The sequence below is a fragment of the Carcharodon carcharias genome, chromosome 11 (assembly GCF_017639515.1).
Source record: "Carcharodon carcharias isolate sCarCar2 chromosome 11, sCarCar2.pri, whole genome shotgun sequence".
NCBI classification, from domain to species: Eukaryota; Metazoa; Chordata; class Chondrichthyes; order Lamniformes; family Lamnidae; genus Carcharodon; species Carcharodon carcharias.
Window position 1 is genome coordinate 34,197,327 of NC_054477.1, and position 14,328 is coordinate 34,211,654.

Below are 14,328 nucleotides of genomic sequence, written 5' to 3' on the forward strand. Positions count from 1 at the left end.
TGTCCAGCCCCATCATGATTTTGAACATCTCTATCAAATCTCCTCTTAGCCTTCTTCTCTCCAAGGAGAACAGTCCCAATCTATCTTCGTAACTGAAGTTTCTCATCCCTGGAACAATTCTTGTAAAACTCTTTTGCACTCTCTCTAATTTGTTCATATCCTTCCTAAAATGTGGCACCCAAAACAGTACACAATAATCCAGCTGAGGTCTAACAAGTGTCTTAGATAAATTCAGCATAACCCCCTTGTTCTTGTATTCTGTGACCTTATTAATAAAGCCCAGGATACTATACGTATTATTAACTGCTCTCTCCACCTGTCCTGCCAGCTTCAATGATCTATGCACATATACACCCAGGTCTTTCTGCTCCTGCACACCCTTCAAAATTTCACACCTCATTTTATATTGTCTTCCATGTTCTTCCTGCCAAAATGCATCACCTCATACTTCTCCATATTGAACTTTATCTGCCACCTATCTGCCCACTCCACCAACTTGTCTATGTCCTTTTGAAGTTCTACACTGTCCTCCTCACAGTTTACAACACCCCCATCTTTGTATCTTCCACAAGCTTTGAAATGGTCCTCTGCACACCAAGATCTAGATCATTAATATATATCAGGAAAAGCAAGGGTGCCAATACCAATCCCTGGGGAGCTCCTCTACAAACCTACCACCAGCCTGAAAAGTATCCATTGACCATTACTCTCTGCTTCCTATTTTTCAGCCAATTTTGTATCCATGAGCAATAACTTTTCTCACGAGTCTGTTGTGTGGCACTGTATCAAATGCCTTTTGAATGTCCATGTACACCACATCAACAGCATTAGCCTCATTGACCTTTTCTGTTACCTCTTCAAAAAACTCCAACCAGTTAGTTAAACTTGATTTCTCCTTTAGAAATCTTGCTGGCTCTTCCTTATCAACCCATATTTTTCCATGTGATGACTAATTTTATCCCAAATAATTGTTTCTAGAATCTTGCCCACCACTGTAGTTAAACTAACTGATCTGTAATTGCTGGACTTAGCCTTACAATCTTTTTTGAACATGGGCATAATATTTGCAATTCTCCAGTCCTCTGGCACCACCGCAGAGTCTAGGGAAGACTGAGAAATTACGGCCAGTGCCCCTGCAATTTCTACTCTCATTTCCTTGGGTGCATCCCAGTGGCTTGTCAACTTTAAGTACTGACAGTCTATTCAACACTTCCTCCTTATCAATTTTGAACCCTTCTAGTGACAGAGTTTCCTCATCTGTCACCATGGCGAGGGTAGCATCTATCTCCTTGGTGAAGGCTGATGCAAAGTATTCATTTAATACTTCAGCCATGGCCCCTTCATCCATGTGTAAATTCCTTTTTAGGTCCCTAATCAGCCCTACTCCTCCTTTTACTATTTGTATGCCTACTGAAGACTTTAGGATTCCCCTTTATGTTGGCTGCCAGTCTTTTCTCATAATCCCGCTTTGCTTCTCTAATGTGTTTTTTCACCTCCCCTCTGAACTTACAATTGAGAACCAAGAGGAATACAGTATTTTCTACCTGACGCCTGTCAAAAGCACAATTTTTTTTCCTATCTTCTTTTTCATCCAAGGAGCTCTGGATTTGTTTGCCCTACCTTCCCCTTTTGATGGAGTATACCTCAATTGTGCCCAAACCAATTCTTTTTTGAAGGTAGCCCATTGTTCACTACAGCTTTTTCTGTCAATCTTTTGTGCCAGCCTATCTGGTCCAGCTCTGCTCTTGCCCCATTGAAGTCCACTCTCATCCAGTTAATCATTTTTGCTCTGGATTGCCTATTGCCCTTTTCTATCATCATCCTAAAACATACAATACAATGATCACTGTCTCGTAAATGTTCCCCATTGATACTTGATGCACCTCATTTCCAAGAACCAGGTCCAACAGTGCATCTTTTCTTGTTAGATTGGACACATACTGCTGTACAAAATTTCCCTGAACATCATCTAGGAACTTTTGACCCTCTCCACCCATAGTTTCAAAATAATTGTCAAGGGGAAATGAGGAGAAATTTCTTCCCAAATTGGGTTCTACTTCTTAAGCAGTCCATTGGAATCGAGGATGACTTGCTTCAACTCTGGTTCAATGGGTTCCAAGATGGCTGATAAATCCAATATATGATCTGCAGACTGTGGTCGGACAGATGAGGTGTTGAGGTTTGTGACATCTCAACTTTGCAAGTTTCTGAAAGTGTCTCTATGTGTTTTGTGCCTTCCCGAATAAACCTTTGGTTGGTCACAAGCTAGAGTCTCCCATGAGTCAGTGGGTATTTTTGACCTTTTTAGGGATCTTTGAGGTCATCCCTAAAGTGTTTCAGCTGCCCTCCTAGGAGACTCCTGCCACAACTGAGTTCTGAGTAGAGCAATTGCTTTGGGAGTCTGGTGTCAGGCATATCAAAATTATGTCCCACCCAGCAGAGCTGATTTTGAGTGATCAGTGCCTCAATGTTGGCATGTTGGTTTGGGAGAAGGCACTTCAGTTGGATTATCTTTCTTACCACCGGAGTCGGAGGATTTGCGAAGGCACCGCTGATGGTACTTCTCCAGTGCTTTGAGGTGCTTGCTGTAGGTTGTCCAAGTCTCCAAAGAACAAAGGAGTGCGGGGATCATTGCTACCCAGTAAACCATGACCTTAGTCTCAGGTTTGAAACCCCAGTCCTCAAATACCCTTTTCCTCAGCCAGCCAAAGACGATGATGAATTTCATCATCTTTGTCTCTCTTCATCAAGTGGAGTCTGCCAAGATAAGGAAAATAGCTCACATTTTCCAAAATCTCAATATTGATCTTAATTGATGGGGTTGGGAGAGGTATTGTGCTGTGGAGGCTTGTTGGAAGAGGACCTGAGTTTTCCAGCTGTTTAGTGAAAGGACCATTTACTCTTGTGTTTTGGAGGAATTGACAATGACTTGGAGCTCAGTTTCTGAGTGAGCGCGCACATAAAAGTCATACGAACATACAAATTAGGAGGAGTAGGCCATTTGTCCCTTTAAGCCTACTCCACCATTCAATAAAGGTCATGGCTGACCTGATTGTAAACTCAATTCCACATTCCCACCTACCTCCAATAAACTTTCACCCCCTTGCTTATCAAGAATCTATCTACTTCTGCCTTAAAAATATTCAATGACTCTGCTTTTACTGCCTTTTGAGGAACAGAGTTCCAAAGACTCACGATTCCAGTCATCTGCATACTGGAGCTCAATGACTGAGGTTATTTTGGTTTTGGATTGATGATGGCTGGATTGATTGTAGGTTGAACCATTTCCCATCTGTTGCTTAGATTATCTCAATACCTGTGGGTAATTTGCTGGAGGTGAGGTGCAGTATTGCAGTGAGGAAAATGGAAAAGATGGTTGGTGCAATTACACAGCCTTGTTTGACCCCAGTCTTCACTGAAAATAGGGTCTGTGGTGTTCCGTTGGTGAAGATCACAGCTTGCTACTCCTCATGGAGTAGGCAGAGATGGTGACAAATTTTGGAGGGCAGTCAAGTTTGAAGAGGGTACTCTACAAGCCTTCGTGGTTGACATATTCAAAGGCAGGGGCAGATAGATTCTTGATAAACAATGGGGTGAAAGATTATGAGGGGTAAGTGGGGATGTGGAATTGAGTTGCAATCAGATCAGCCGCGATCTTTTCGAATGGCGCAGCAAGCTCGAGGGGCCTAGTGGCCTACTCCTGCTTCTAATTCACATTCCGATGTTTTTTGAAAATTACAATACACTACCTCCACTGGTTCCCCCTTATCCATCTTACTAGTTGCACACTCAAGAAACACAAACGGATGATTTGTTAAACAAACTGTTTTATAAATACATGTTGGCTATACTTAATCATATTATAATTTTCTAAGTGCCCTGTTACCATGTCCCCAATAATAGATTCTAGCATTTTGCCCACTACTGATGTTAGACAAACTGGCTTATAGTTCCTGCGGTCTGTCCGCAAGAATGACCCAAACCTCCCTGTCGCTTGCCATTTCAACACTCCACCCTGCTCTCTTGCCCACATGTCTGTCCTTGGCTTGCTGCATTGTTCCAGTGAAGCCCAACGAAAACTAGAGGAACAACACCTCATCTTCCGACTAGGCACTATACAGCCTTCCGGACTGAATATTGAATTCAACAACTTTAGGTCTTGACCTTCCCCCTCCATCCCCACCCCCTTTCTGTTTCTTCCCCCTTCCTTGTTTTTTTTTCCAATAAATTATATAGATTTCTTTTTCCCACCTATTTCCATTATTTTAAAATATTTTTAAATCTTTTATGCTCCCCCCACCCCCACCAGAGCTATACCTTGAGTGCCCTACCATCCATTCTTAATTAGCACATTCGTTTAGATAATATCACCAACTTCGACACCTATGTGTTCTTTTGTTCTGCTGTCTGTGACATCTTTTGATGATCTGCTTCTATCACTGCTTTTGCCTACAACCACACAACCCCCATCCACTTCTCTCCCCCAACCCAACCCCATCCCCCCCACCACCTTAAACCAGCTTATATTTCACCCCTTCCTGGGATTCGCCTAGTTCTGTCGAAGGGTCATGAGGACTCGAAACGTCAACTCTTTTCTTCTCCGCCGATGCTGCCAGACCTGCTGAGTTTTTCCAGGTAATTCTGTTTTTGTTTTGGATTTCCAGCATCCGCAGTTTTTTGTTTTTTGTTTTTTGGCTTATAGTTCTGTTCTCTGTCTTTCTTCTTTCTTAAATAGTTGGGTTATGTTTGCTATCTTCCAATGCTTGGGAGCTGCTCAAGAATCTAAGGAGTTCTGGAAGATCAAAGCTAATTCATCCTCTCTGTGTCTTTAAGCTACCATTAAAATTCCTAGGATATAGGTGGTCAAGTTCAGGGGATTTGTCGCTACTTAGTCCCAGTAACTTCTCCAGTACTATTCCTTCATTTACACATATTAGTGGGGTCGAGGGTTCGGGAGGGGGGCGGTGGGGGGGAAAGATGTTATAAATTAACGAGAGAGGACAAGGCAAGAGAGCAATGTAGCAATAAGGGAATTGATAATCTGAAATGTGCCAGCAGATAAGGCCAGGGATTGCGAAAATAATAAAAACATAATTAAAGGCACTCAATCTGAATGCACAATGCATTCGCAACAAGGTTGTGGCACTAATAGAAGTAAACAGGTATGATCAAATTGCCGTTACAGAGATGTGGCTGCAGGGTGACCAAGGCTGGGAACTGAATGTTCGACGGTATTTGACATTTAGGAAGGATTGACAAAAAGGAAAAGAAGGCGGTGTTGAACTGTTAATAAAAGGATGGGATCAGTACTCAGTGCATTAGTAAGAGAGGATCTTAGATTGGAAGGTCAAGATGTAGAATCAGTCTGCGTGGAGCTAGGAAACAGCAAGGGGCAGCAAATATTGATAGAAGTTGTTTGTAAGCCACCAAGCAGTAAAGGTATTGTAGGGCATGATATAAATCAGAAGCTAGTGTTGATGTGACAAGGGTAATACAGTGACCATGGGGAATTCAATTTAGTTATAGACTGGGTAACCCTAATTAACATTAATGCTGTGCAGGATGAATTCATGGAATGCATATGAAGGTATTCAAGAACAGTATGTTGAGAGACCAACTAGAGAAAAGGCTATTTTGGGTCTAGTATTGTGCAATGCATTGTAAAGGAGCATCTACGAAGTGACCATAAAATGATAGAATTTTACATGAGGTTTAGAAGTGATATGAAACAAAAACAGAAATACCTGGAAAGACTCAGCAGCTCTGGCAGCATCGGCAGAGAAGAGCAAAGTTGACGTTTCGAGTCCTCATGACCCTTCAACAGAACTAAGTAGAAATAGGAAAGGGGTGAAATACAACCTGGTTTAAAGGGAGGGGGGGTGGATTGTTGGGACAAGCAAGCAGTGATAGGAGGAGGCAACCAAAAGATGTCACAGACAAAAGAACAAAGATGTGTTGAAGGTGGTGATATTATCTAAAAGAATGTGCTAATTAAGAGTGGAGAGCAGGACAAGCAAGGTAGCTCTAGTGGGGGTAGGGTGAAATACTTTTAAAAATAATGGATATAGGTGGGAAAAGAAAAATCTATATAAAGTATTGGAAAAAACAAAAGGGAGGGAGAAGAAACAGAAAAGGAGTGGGGATGGAGGAGGGAGTTCAAGATCTAAAGTTGTTGAACTCAATATTCAGTCCGGTAGGCTGTAAAGTGCCTAGTCGGAAGATGAGGTGCTGTTCCTCCAGTTTGCATTGAGCTCCACTGGAACAATGCAGCAAGCCAAGGACAGACATGTGGGCAAGAGAGCAGGGTGGAGTGTTAAAATGGCAAGTGACAGGGAAGTCTGGGTAATGCTTGCAGACAGACCAAAGGTGTTCTGCAATGCGGTCACCCAATCTGTCTTTGGTCTCTCCAATGTAGAGGAAACCCCTTTGGGAGCAACGAATGCAGTGGACTAAATTAGGGGAAGTGCAAGTGAAATGCTGCTTCACTTGAAAGGAGTGTTTGGGCCCTTGGACAGTGAGGAGAGAGGAAGTGAAGGGGCAGGTGTTGCATATTTTGCGTTTGCAAGGGGAGGTGCCGTAGGTGGGGGTTGAGGAGTGGGGGTGATGGAGGAGTGGACCAGGGTGTCACGGAGGGAACAATCACTATGGAATGCCGCCGGGGAGGGCGAAGGGAAGATGTGTTTGGTGGTGGCATCATGCTGGAGTTGGCGGAAATGGCGGAGGATGATCCTTCGAATGCGGAGGCTGGTGGGGTGATAAGTGAGGACAAGGGGGACCCTATCATGTTTCTGGGAGGGAGGAGAAGACGTGAGGGTGGATGCGCGGGAGATGGGCTGGACACGGTTGAGGGCTCTGTCAACTACCGTGGGTGGAAAACCTCGATTAAGGAAGAAGGAGGACATGTCAGAGGAACTGTTTTCGAAGGTAGCATCATCAGAACAGATGCGATGGAGGCGAAGGAACTGAGAGAATGGGATGGAGTCCTTGCAGGAAGCGGGCTGTGAGGAGCTGTAGTTGAGGTAGCTGTGGGAGTCAGTAGGCTTGTAATAGATATAGGTGGACAGTCTATCACCAGAAATTGAGACAGAGAGGTCAAGGAAGGGAAGGGAAGTGTCAGAGATGGACCACATGAAAATGATGGAGGGGTGGAGATTGGAAGCAAAATTAATAAATTTTTCCAAGTCCCGACGAGAGCACGAAGCAGCACCGCAGTAATCATCGATGTACCGGAGAAAGAGTTGTGGGAGGGGGCCGGAGTAGGACTGGAACAAGGAATGTTGTACTTACCCCATAAAGAGACAGGCATAGCTGGGGCCCATGCGGGTACCCATAGCCACACCTTTTATTTGGGGGAAGTGAGAGGAGTTGAAGGAGAAATTGTTCAGTGTGAGAACAAGTTCAGCCAGACGGAGGAGAGTAGTGCTGGATGGGGATTGTTCGGGCCTCTGTTCGAGGAAGAAGCTGAGAGCCCTCAGATCATCCCAGTGGGGGATGGAGGTGTAGAGGGATTGGAGGTCCATGGTGAAGAGGAGGCGGTTGAGGCCAGGGAACTGGAAATTGTTGATGTGACGTAAGGTGTCAAAGGAATCACGGATGTAGGTGGGAAGGAACTGGACAAGGGGAGAGAGAAGGGAGTCAAGATAGCAAGAAATGATTTCCGTGGGGCAGGAACAGACTGACATGATCGGTCTGCCGGGACAGTCCTGTTTGTGGATTTTGGGTAGGAGGTAGAAGCGGGCCGTCCGAGGTTGGGTGACTATCAGGTTGGAAGCTGTGGAAGGAAGATCTCCAGAGGAGATGCGGCTATGGGTACCCACATGGGCCCCAGCTATACCTGTCTCTTTATGGGGTACGTGGAACATTCCTTGTTCCAATCCTACTCCGGCCCCCTCCCACAACTCTTTCTCCAGTACATCGATGATTACTTTGGTGCTGCTTCATGCTCTTGTTGGGACCTGGAAAAATTTATTAATTTTGCTTCCAATCTCCACCCTGCCATTATTTTCACATGGTCCATCTCTGACACTTCCCTTCCCTTACTTGACCTCCTTGTCTCAATTTCTGGTGCTAGACTGTCCACCAATATCCATTACAAGCCTAACGACTCCCACAGCTACCTCGAGTACAGCTCCTCATAGCCCGCTTCCTGTAAGGACTCCATCCCATTCTCTCAGTTCCTTCACCTCCGTCACATCTGTTCTGATGATGCCACTTTCAAAAACAGTTCCTCTGATATGTCCTCCTTCTTCCTTAACCAAGGTTTTCCACCCACGGTAGTTGACAGGGCCCTCAACCGTGTCCGGCTCATCTCCTGCGCATCCGCCATCACGCCTTCTCCTCCCTCCCAGAAACATGATAGGGTCCCCCTTGTCCTCACTTATCACCCCACCAGCCTTTGCATTCAAAAGAATCATCCTTCGCCATTTCCGCCAACTCCAGCATGATGCCACCACCAAACACATCTTCCCTTCACCCCCCCGGCGGCATTCCCTAGTGATTGTTCCCTCCGTGACACCCTGGTCCACTCCTCCATCACCCCCACTCCTCAACCCCCACCTACGGCACCTCCCCTTGCAAACGCAAAATATGCAACACCTGCCCCTTCACTTCCTCTCTCCTCACTGTCCAAGGGCCCAAACACGCCTTTCAAGTGAAGCAGCATTTCACTTGCACTTCCCCTAATTTAGTCTACTGCATTCAATGCTCCCTATGCGGTTTCCTCTACATTGAAGAGACCAAACGCAGACTGGGTGACTGCTTTGCAGAACACCTTTGGTCTGTCCGCAAGCATTACCCAGACTTCCCTGTCGCTTGCCATTTCAACACTCCACCCTGCTCTCTTGCCCACATGTCTGTCCTTGGCCTGTTGCATTGTTCCAGTGAAGCTCAACGCAAACTGGAGGAACAGCACCTCATCTTCCGACTAGGCACTTTACAGCCTACCGGACTGAATATTGAGTTCAACAACTTTAGATCTTGAACTCCCTCCTCCATCCCCACCCCTTTTCTGTTTCTTCCCCCTCCCTTTTGTTTTTTCCAATAATTTATATAGATTTTTCTTTTCCCACCTATATCCATTATTTTTAAATGTATTTCACCCCACCCCCACTAGAGCTACCTTGCTTGTCCTGCTCTCCATTCTTAATTAGCACATTTTTTTAGAGAATATCACCACCTTCAACACATCTTTGTTCTTTTATCTGTGATATCTTTTGGTTGTCTCCTCCTATCACTGCTGGCTTGTCCCAACAACACTCCCCATCACCCCACCCCCCCAAACCAGCTTATATTTCACTACTTAATTTTGTTGAAGGGTCATGAGGACTCAAAACGTCAACTTTGCTCTTCTCCGCCGATGCTGCCAGACCTGAGTTTTTCCAGGTATTTCTGTTTTTGTTCTGGATTTCACATCCGCAGTTTTTTGTTTTTATATTAGAAGTGATATGGTTCGATCAGAAACTAGGGTCTTAAATCTAAACAAAGGAAACTGCAAAGATGTGAAGGGCAAATTGGTTGTTGTAGATTGGGAAACTACGTTAAAAGGTTATGATGGTAGACAGGCAATGGCTAGCATTTAAAGAATTAATACATGGTTTACAACAAATTTACATTCCCTTGAGGCACAAAAATACAACTGGAAAGGTGATCCAATCGTGGCTAACAAGAGAAGTTAAAGATTGTATTTGATCAAGGAAGAGGCTTATAAAAACTTGCTAAAAAAAGAAAATGAGTAAGCCTGAGGATTGGGAGCATTTTAGAATTCAGCAAAGGAGGATCTAGAAACTGAAAAAGAAAGTAAGTTGTATTTGAAAGCAAACTGTAAAAGCTTATTTAGGTATGTAGAAAGGATAAGATTAGCAAAGAAAAATGTGGGCCCACCACAGGCAAAGACAGGAGAATTTATAATGGGGAATAAAGAAATAGCAGAGAATTTAAACAAATACTTGGTGTCTGTCTTCACAGAGGAAGACACAAAAAACCTCTCAGGAATACTAGAGAACCAAAGGACTGGCAAGAAGGATGAACCGAAGGAAGTTAGTATTAGTGAAAAAAGTAGTACTGAAGAAATTAATGGGACTGAAAGTTGATAAAGCCCCTGGAGTGTTGAAACAGGTGGCTTTATAGACAGGAGGAACATATGCACACTTTGCACCTTTTTCAACTAAACAAAAGCTTAGTGAAGAGTCATCCCCAAGGGGCAATGCCTTGACCAGTGTCAGCCTGCCCGGTTTGAATTTGAATAAAGCTGGGCAGTTAACTGTTTCATGCCGCATTCTCCATTGCAATGCCCCCACTAGTGTCCACTTGTCAACCAATCAGCACTCTCTTCTCATGAAGTATAAATTGTTGTTTCTCCCATAAACAGTTGGTAATTTCTTGTGAGCTATCCTGATGAGTGCAAGGCAAAAAGCTTTGATAGCATGTCTGTTTTTTCAGCAATACTCAAGTTATGTGCTACCAAACAACTATTAATATTCATTTTTAACTATTCCAATTAATCCATCTGAGCCAGAAGGAGAAGGAATTCTCACCAATGCCCATTTGGATCTCTCACTTCCAGCATCAGCATTTCCTTCCAACATCAGTCACCCGCACCCAGCACTAACTTTATTCCAGAGGCTGTTCCATTGGGTCCCTGGTGGCCTTAGGCTCCCATTCAAGTTTCTGTTTCCGCCTGCCAGTTTTGAGCAGGATACAGCCCTGTCAACTGCTAATGAAACCCGGGAGTTCAAATGACAGGGTTTTACATTCAACGCTCAGGTGGGATGGGGAATGTTGCATGATGGATAACTGGGGGGGGGGGGGTGGGGAATTCCCTCCCACCCTGTATTCTGCCCATCCCACTTCCAAATTAAAAAATCAATCCCATCTTGTCTGCATTCGCCACAGATGCCACTTGACTTGCTGAGTGTTGGGAGACTTTTTTTTGTTTCAGATTTCCAGCAGCTGCAGCATTTTGCTTTTTTTTTGCAACCCAGCCCCCAGTTGTTAAAAGGCATCTTGCATAACTCACAGCCTGAACATCATTAATAAACAGCAATACATTCTTGCAGTTCCGGATCGCTGTGGGCATAACTCAATAACACAAATGTAATATTTCACTCAACTTAGAAAACAATTAAAAAGTGCTGTGTCACCTACCTATGCAGCCTAGAATGTCACAGATACTGATAATCAGCAGGATCCTGGAGGATGCTGATGGTTTCTGCTGCGGATACTGGCTGAATCTGCGGTAGCCAAGTCCTCTTTTTGGTAAAACCTGGGCGAGGGTGCCAATCAGACTCAGACTGGCGCTGGCGATACAGATGGCGTTAAAGAAGACAGGCTGGAAGCCCAGCACAAAATCAGTAGCTGCATCCCTCGTGGGACAACAGAAGGTTTCTAAGCGGGGGGAAGCCATGGCTGAAGACTAGTTCCAAGCAAGAGAGAGAGAGAGAAAGAGGTCTTGAACCGCTTCGATCCTGGGATCACGGGATGAGGATCATGTGCGTTCACTCAAATCCCATCACTGCCTCCAGTTCTGAATACCTTCCCTTCTAATTCATGGAACGAAAGACTCTTTTAACAAACCGCAGTCCTGGCACACTCTTATGTAGTGGGCCGGAGGAAAGCACTATTAGTTACTTTATTAATCATATGCAGTTCCTTCCCGATAAAGGCGAGTTGTCCAGTTTCAGATCAGTGGGCAAGAAATCAGGGATCACAATGGTCTGGACACATGGTCATGGACCAGGATATCAGTGGGTGTTAATCACGGTTTAGTATTCCAGTTAGTTTTCTGTAATCATTTAAATGAACGAGAAGGTAAACAAAAGTGAAACAGCCGAAAGCAGAAATCTTTAAAAGTTTACCAGAGGAGTAACGTGCTTGACTCAGGTCTTGTACACCGCTGTTCTGTATTATGAAAACTCAAAACTTTTCTTTTAATGTGAAGGATCCCTGTTATTGTTTCAGCAATCTTTTAAAAATTCTGTATTTCTGGATTGGTGAATAATTTGAACGTGACTGGACAAAGGAAATCATTTCCTTTTTACAATAAAATACGGGCAGTGCCCACAGAGAGGTAGTGGGGAATTTTGAAAGCTGGAATGTTCCAGAAATATTAAGAGACAGACAATATGAGTCTTTTATGCACAGATACCAAGCTAAAGGTTAATAAAAGTCTTGTGCCTAATCACATGTTTTTCAGTAAATATGTTACTACAATCTACCAATTAAAGATCATGAAAACTGTAAAAGGGGGATGCTTTTTAAGTATGTGACCCAATGAGTAAAATGATCCTCTGAACTTTGTTAATGGAAAATGCAAACTTAAAAAATATTGCTTGTGCCAAGGATCACATTTTGCTCACGAAACTTGTGACTAGAAATGTTAGCATTTAAATCCTTTCATCACCAGCAATTATCCAGTTACAAATGATAGAATGTTGGATGGGAACCAAAGAGGTGGTTGCTCATAATGTAATAGTGAATTATGCTGCAGCATAAATGGAGCACTATCTCACAGCACTTGGGCTTGACATAATTTGGGGTAAAACTAAGTAGGTTCTCACTGGATTGGTAGTTTTTTTTTAAATGCAAAATTGAAAAAGTTATGGGTTTTGATTATGTTCACCCTCCTACTCACTCATCCCAAGCAGTCATTCCTCATGTGTGAATTTGGAATGTGACATTGACCCACCACCAAGTCAAACCCCATCATCGCCCCACCAGTCGTGCACTTTCCAGCAGGGGTCAGCAGATTTTCCCTTCTCTGTTATGGGATGCAGACCCTGAACATATTGTCCCCCCTGCTGCTCTGGCTGTGATGAGCTAATCGGTATGTTATCAGGGATCAAAGCTAAGATTTCTTGCTGAACAGCACCATCTTCATGAGGAGTGTTTGTCTGCAAGTACAATCGGCCTTGTAATTATATGGTGAGTTAGCAATGTGCAGGTGCTTAATGCTTTCATCTGAAAATTTTGCCTCTGCTACTTTAGTGTCGATATTAACTCATTTGGAATATATGGACTAATAGTTCTATAATCACTCTGAGGTGGGAATTTAATCTCACAACCTGGTTATTTCTTTCCTCTCTGTTTCCCAACCATAGCCCACCAGATTGAGAGGTTAGCCGGCTGTGGAACTGACAAGTGGCAGCCAAGGAAGGGAGCAGGCATCAGGAGCGAGGCTGCTGTCGATGTGGGAATCAGTCATTGAGGGATGGATCCGGATAACAGGGAGGGACTCAGACAACCTGAGGAGGATCTGCCATCAGGATGGGGCATGAAATCAGGGTAAGGGGGGATGGATTTTAGGGAAGAGGGGACTGCCATCATGAATGCAGGCAACATGGAGGTTGTGGCCATCAGGGCATGAGGGTGGGTATTGGGGAGGGAGCTGGGCATTGGGGATGGGAGCAAATATTGCTGAAGTGCTCCTGCTCCTCCTGGTGCAGAGGCAGTGCTGGAAAGGCACTTGCCAGTTCCATCCAGCTGTTCTCACCTCCCTTCAATTGCCAAGATTCCTAAGGCTCAGGAAACACAGCCAACCAGCATAAACCATAAAATCAAGGTAAAAGATGTGGTGCACAGCTTCATTATAATAATTATAGCAAGACCAGGACAATATCCAGGCTTGGGCTGACAAGTGACAAGTAACATTCACGCCACACAAGTGCCAGGCAATGACATCTCCAACAAAAGAAAAACTAACCGTCGCCCCTTGACATTCAATAGCTTTACCATCACTGAATCCCCCACTATCAACATTGTGGGGTTTACCATTGACCAGAAACTGAACTGGACTAGCCATATAAATATAATGGCTATAAGGGTAGGTCAGAGGCTAGGAATCCTGCATCGAGTAACTCACCTCCTGTCTCCCCAAAGCCTGTCTGCCATCTACAAGGCACAGGTCAGCAGTGTGATGGAATACTCTCCACTTGCCTGGATGAGTGCAGCTCCCACAACACTCAAGAAGCTTGACACCATCCGGGACAAAGCAGCCAGCTTGATTTGCACCACATCCACAAACATTCACTCCCTCCTCTACCATCTATAAGATGCACTGCGGAAACTCACCATGGCTCCTTAGGCAGCACCTTCCAAACCCACAACCACTACCACCTAGAAGGACAAGGGCAGCAGATAGTTGGGAACACCACCACCTGAAAGTTCCCCTCCAAGCCACTCACCATTCTGACTTGGAAATATAACACTGTTCCTTCACTGTTGCTGGGTCAAAATCCTGGAACTCCCTTCCTAACAGTACTGTGGGTGTATCTATGCCACATGGACTGCAGCGGTTCAGGAAGGCAGCTCACCACCACCTTCTCAGGGACAATT

The 14,328-nt window shown here is 44.4% G+C and overlaps 1 protein-coding gene across 1 annotated transcript in view; it reads right to left on the reverse strand.

The window, feature by feature from the left end:
* Positions 1 to 11,401, reverse strand: part of gpr143 (G protein-coupled receptor 143) — a 74,504-nt gene extending 63,103 nt beyond the window's left edge. The window contains exon 1 of the mRNA XM_041198666.1: positions 11,143 to 11,401. Coding sequence (XP_041054600.1) covers positions 11,143 to 11,401 — 259 coding nt within the window. The remainder of the gene's footprint in view (positions 1 to 11,142) is intronic.
* Positions 11,402 to 14,328: the final 2,927 nt, after the last annotated feature.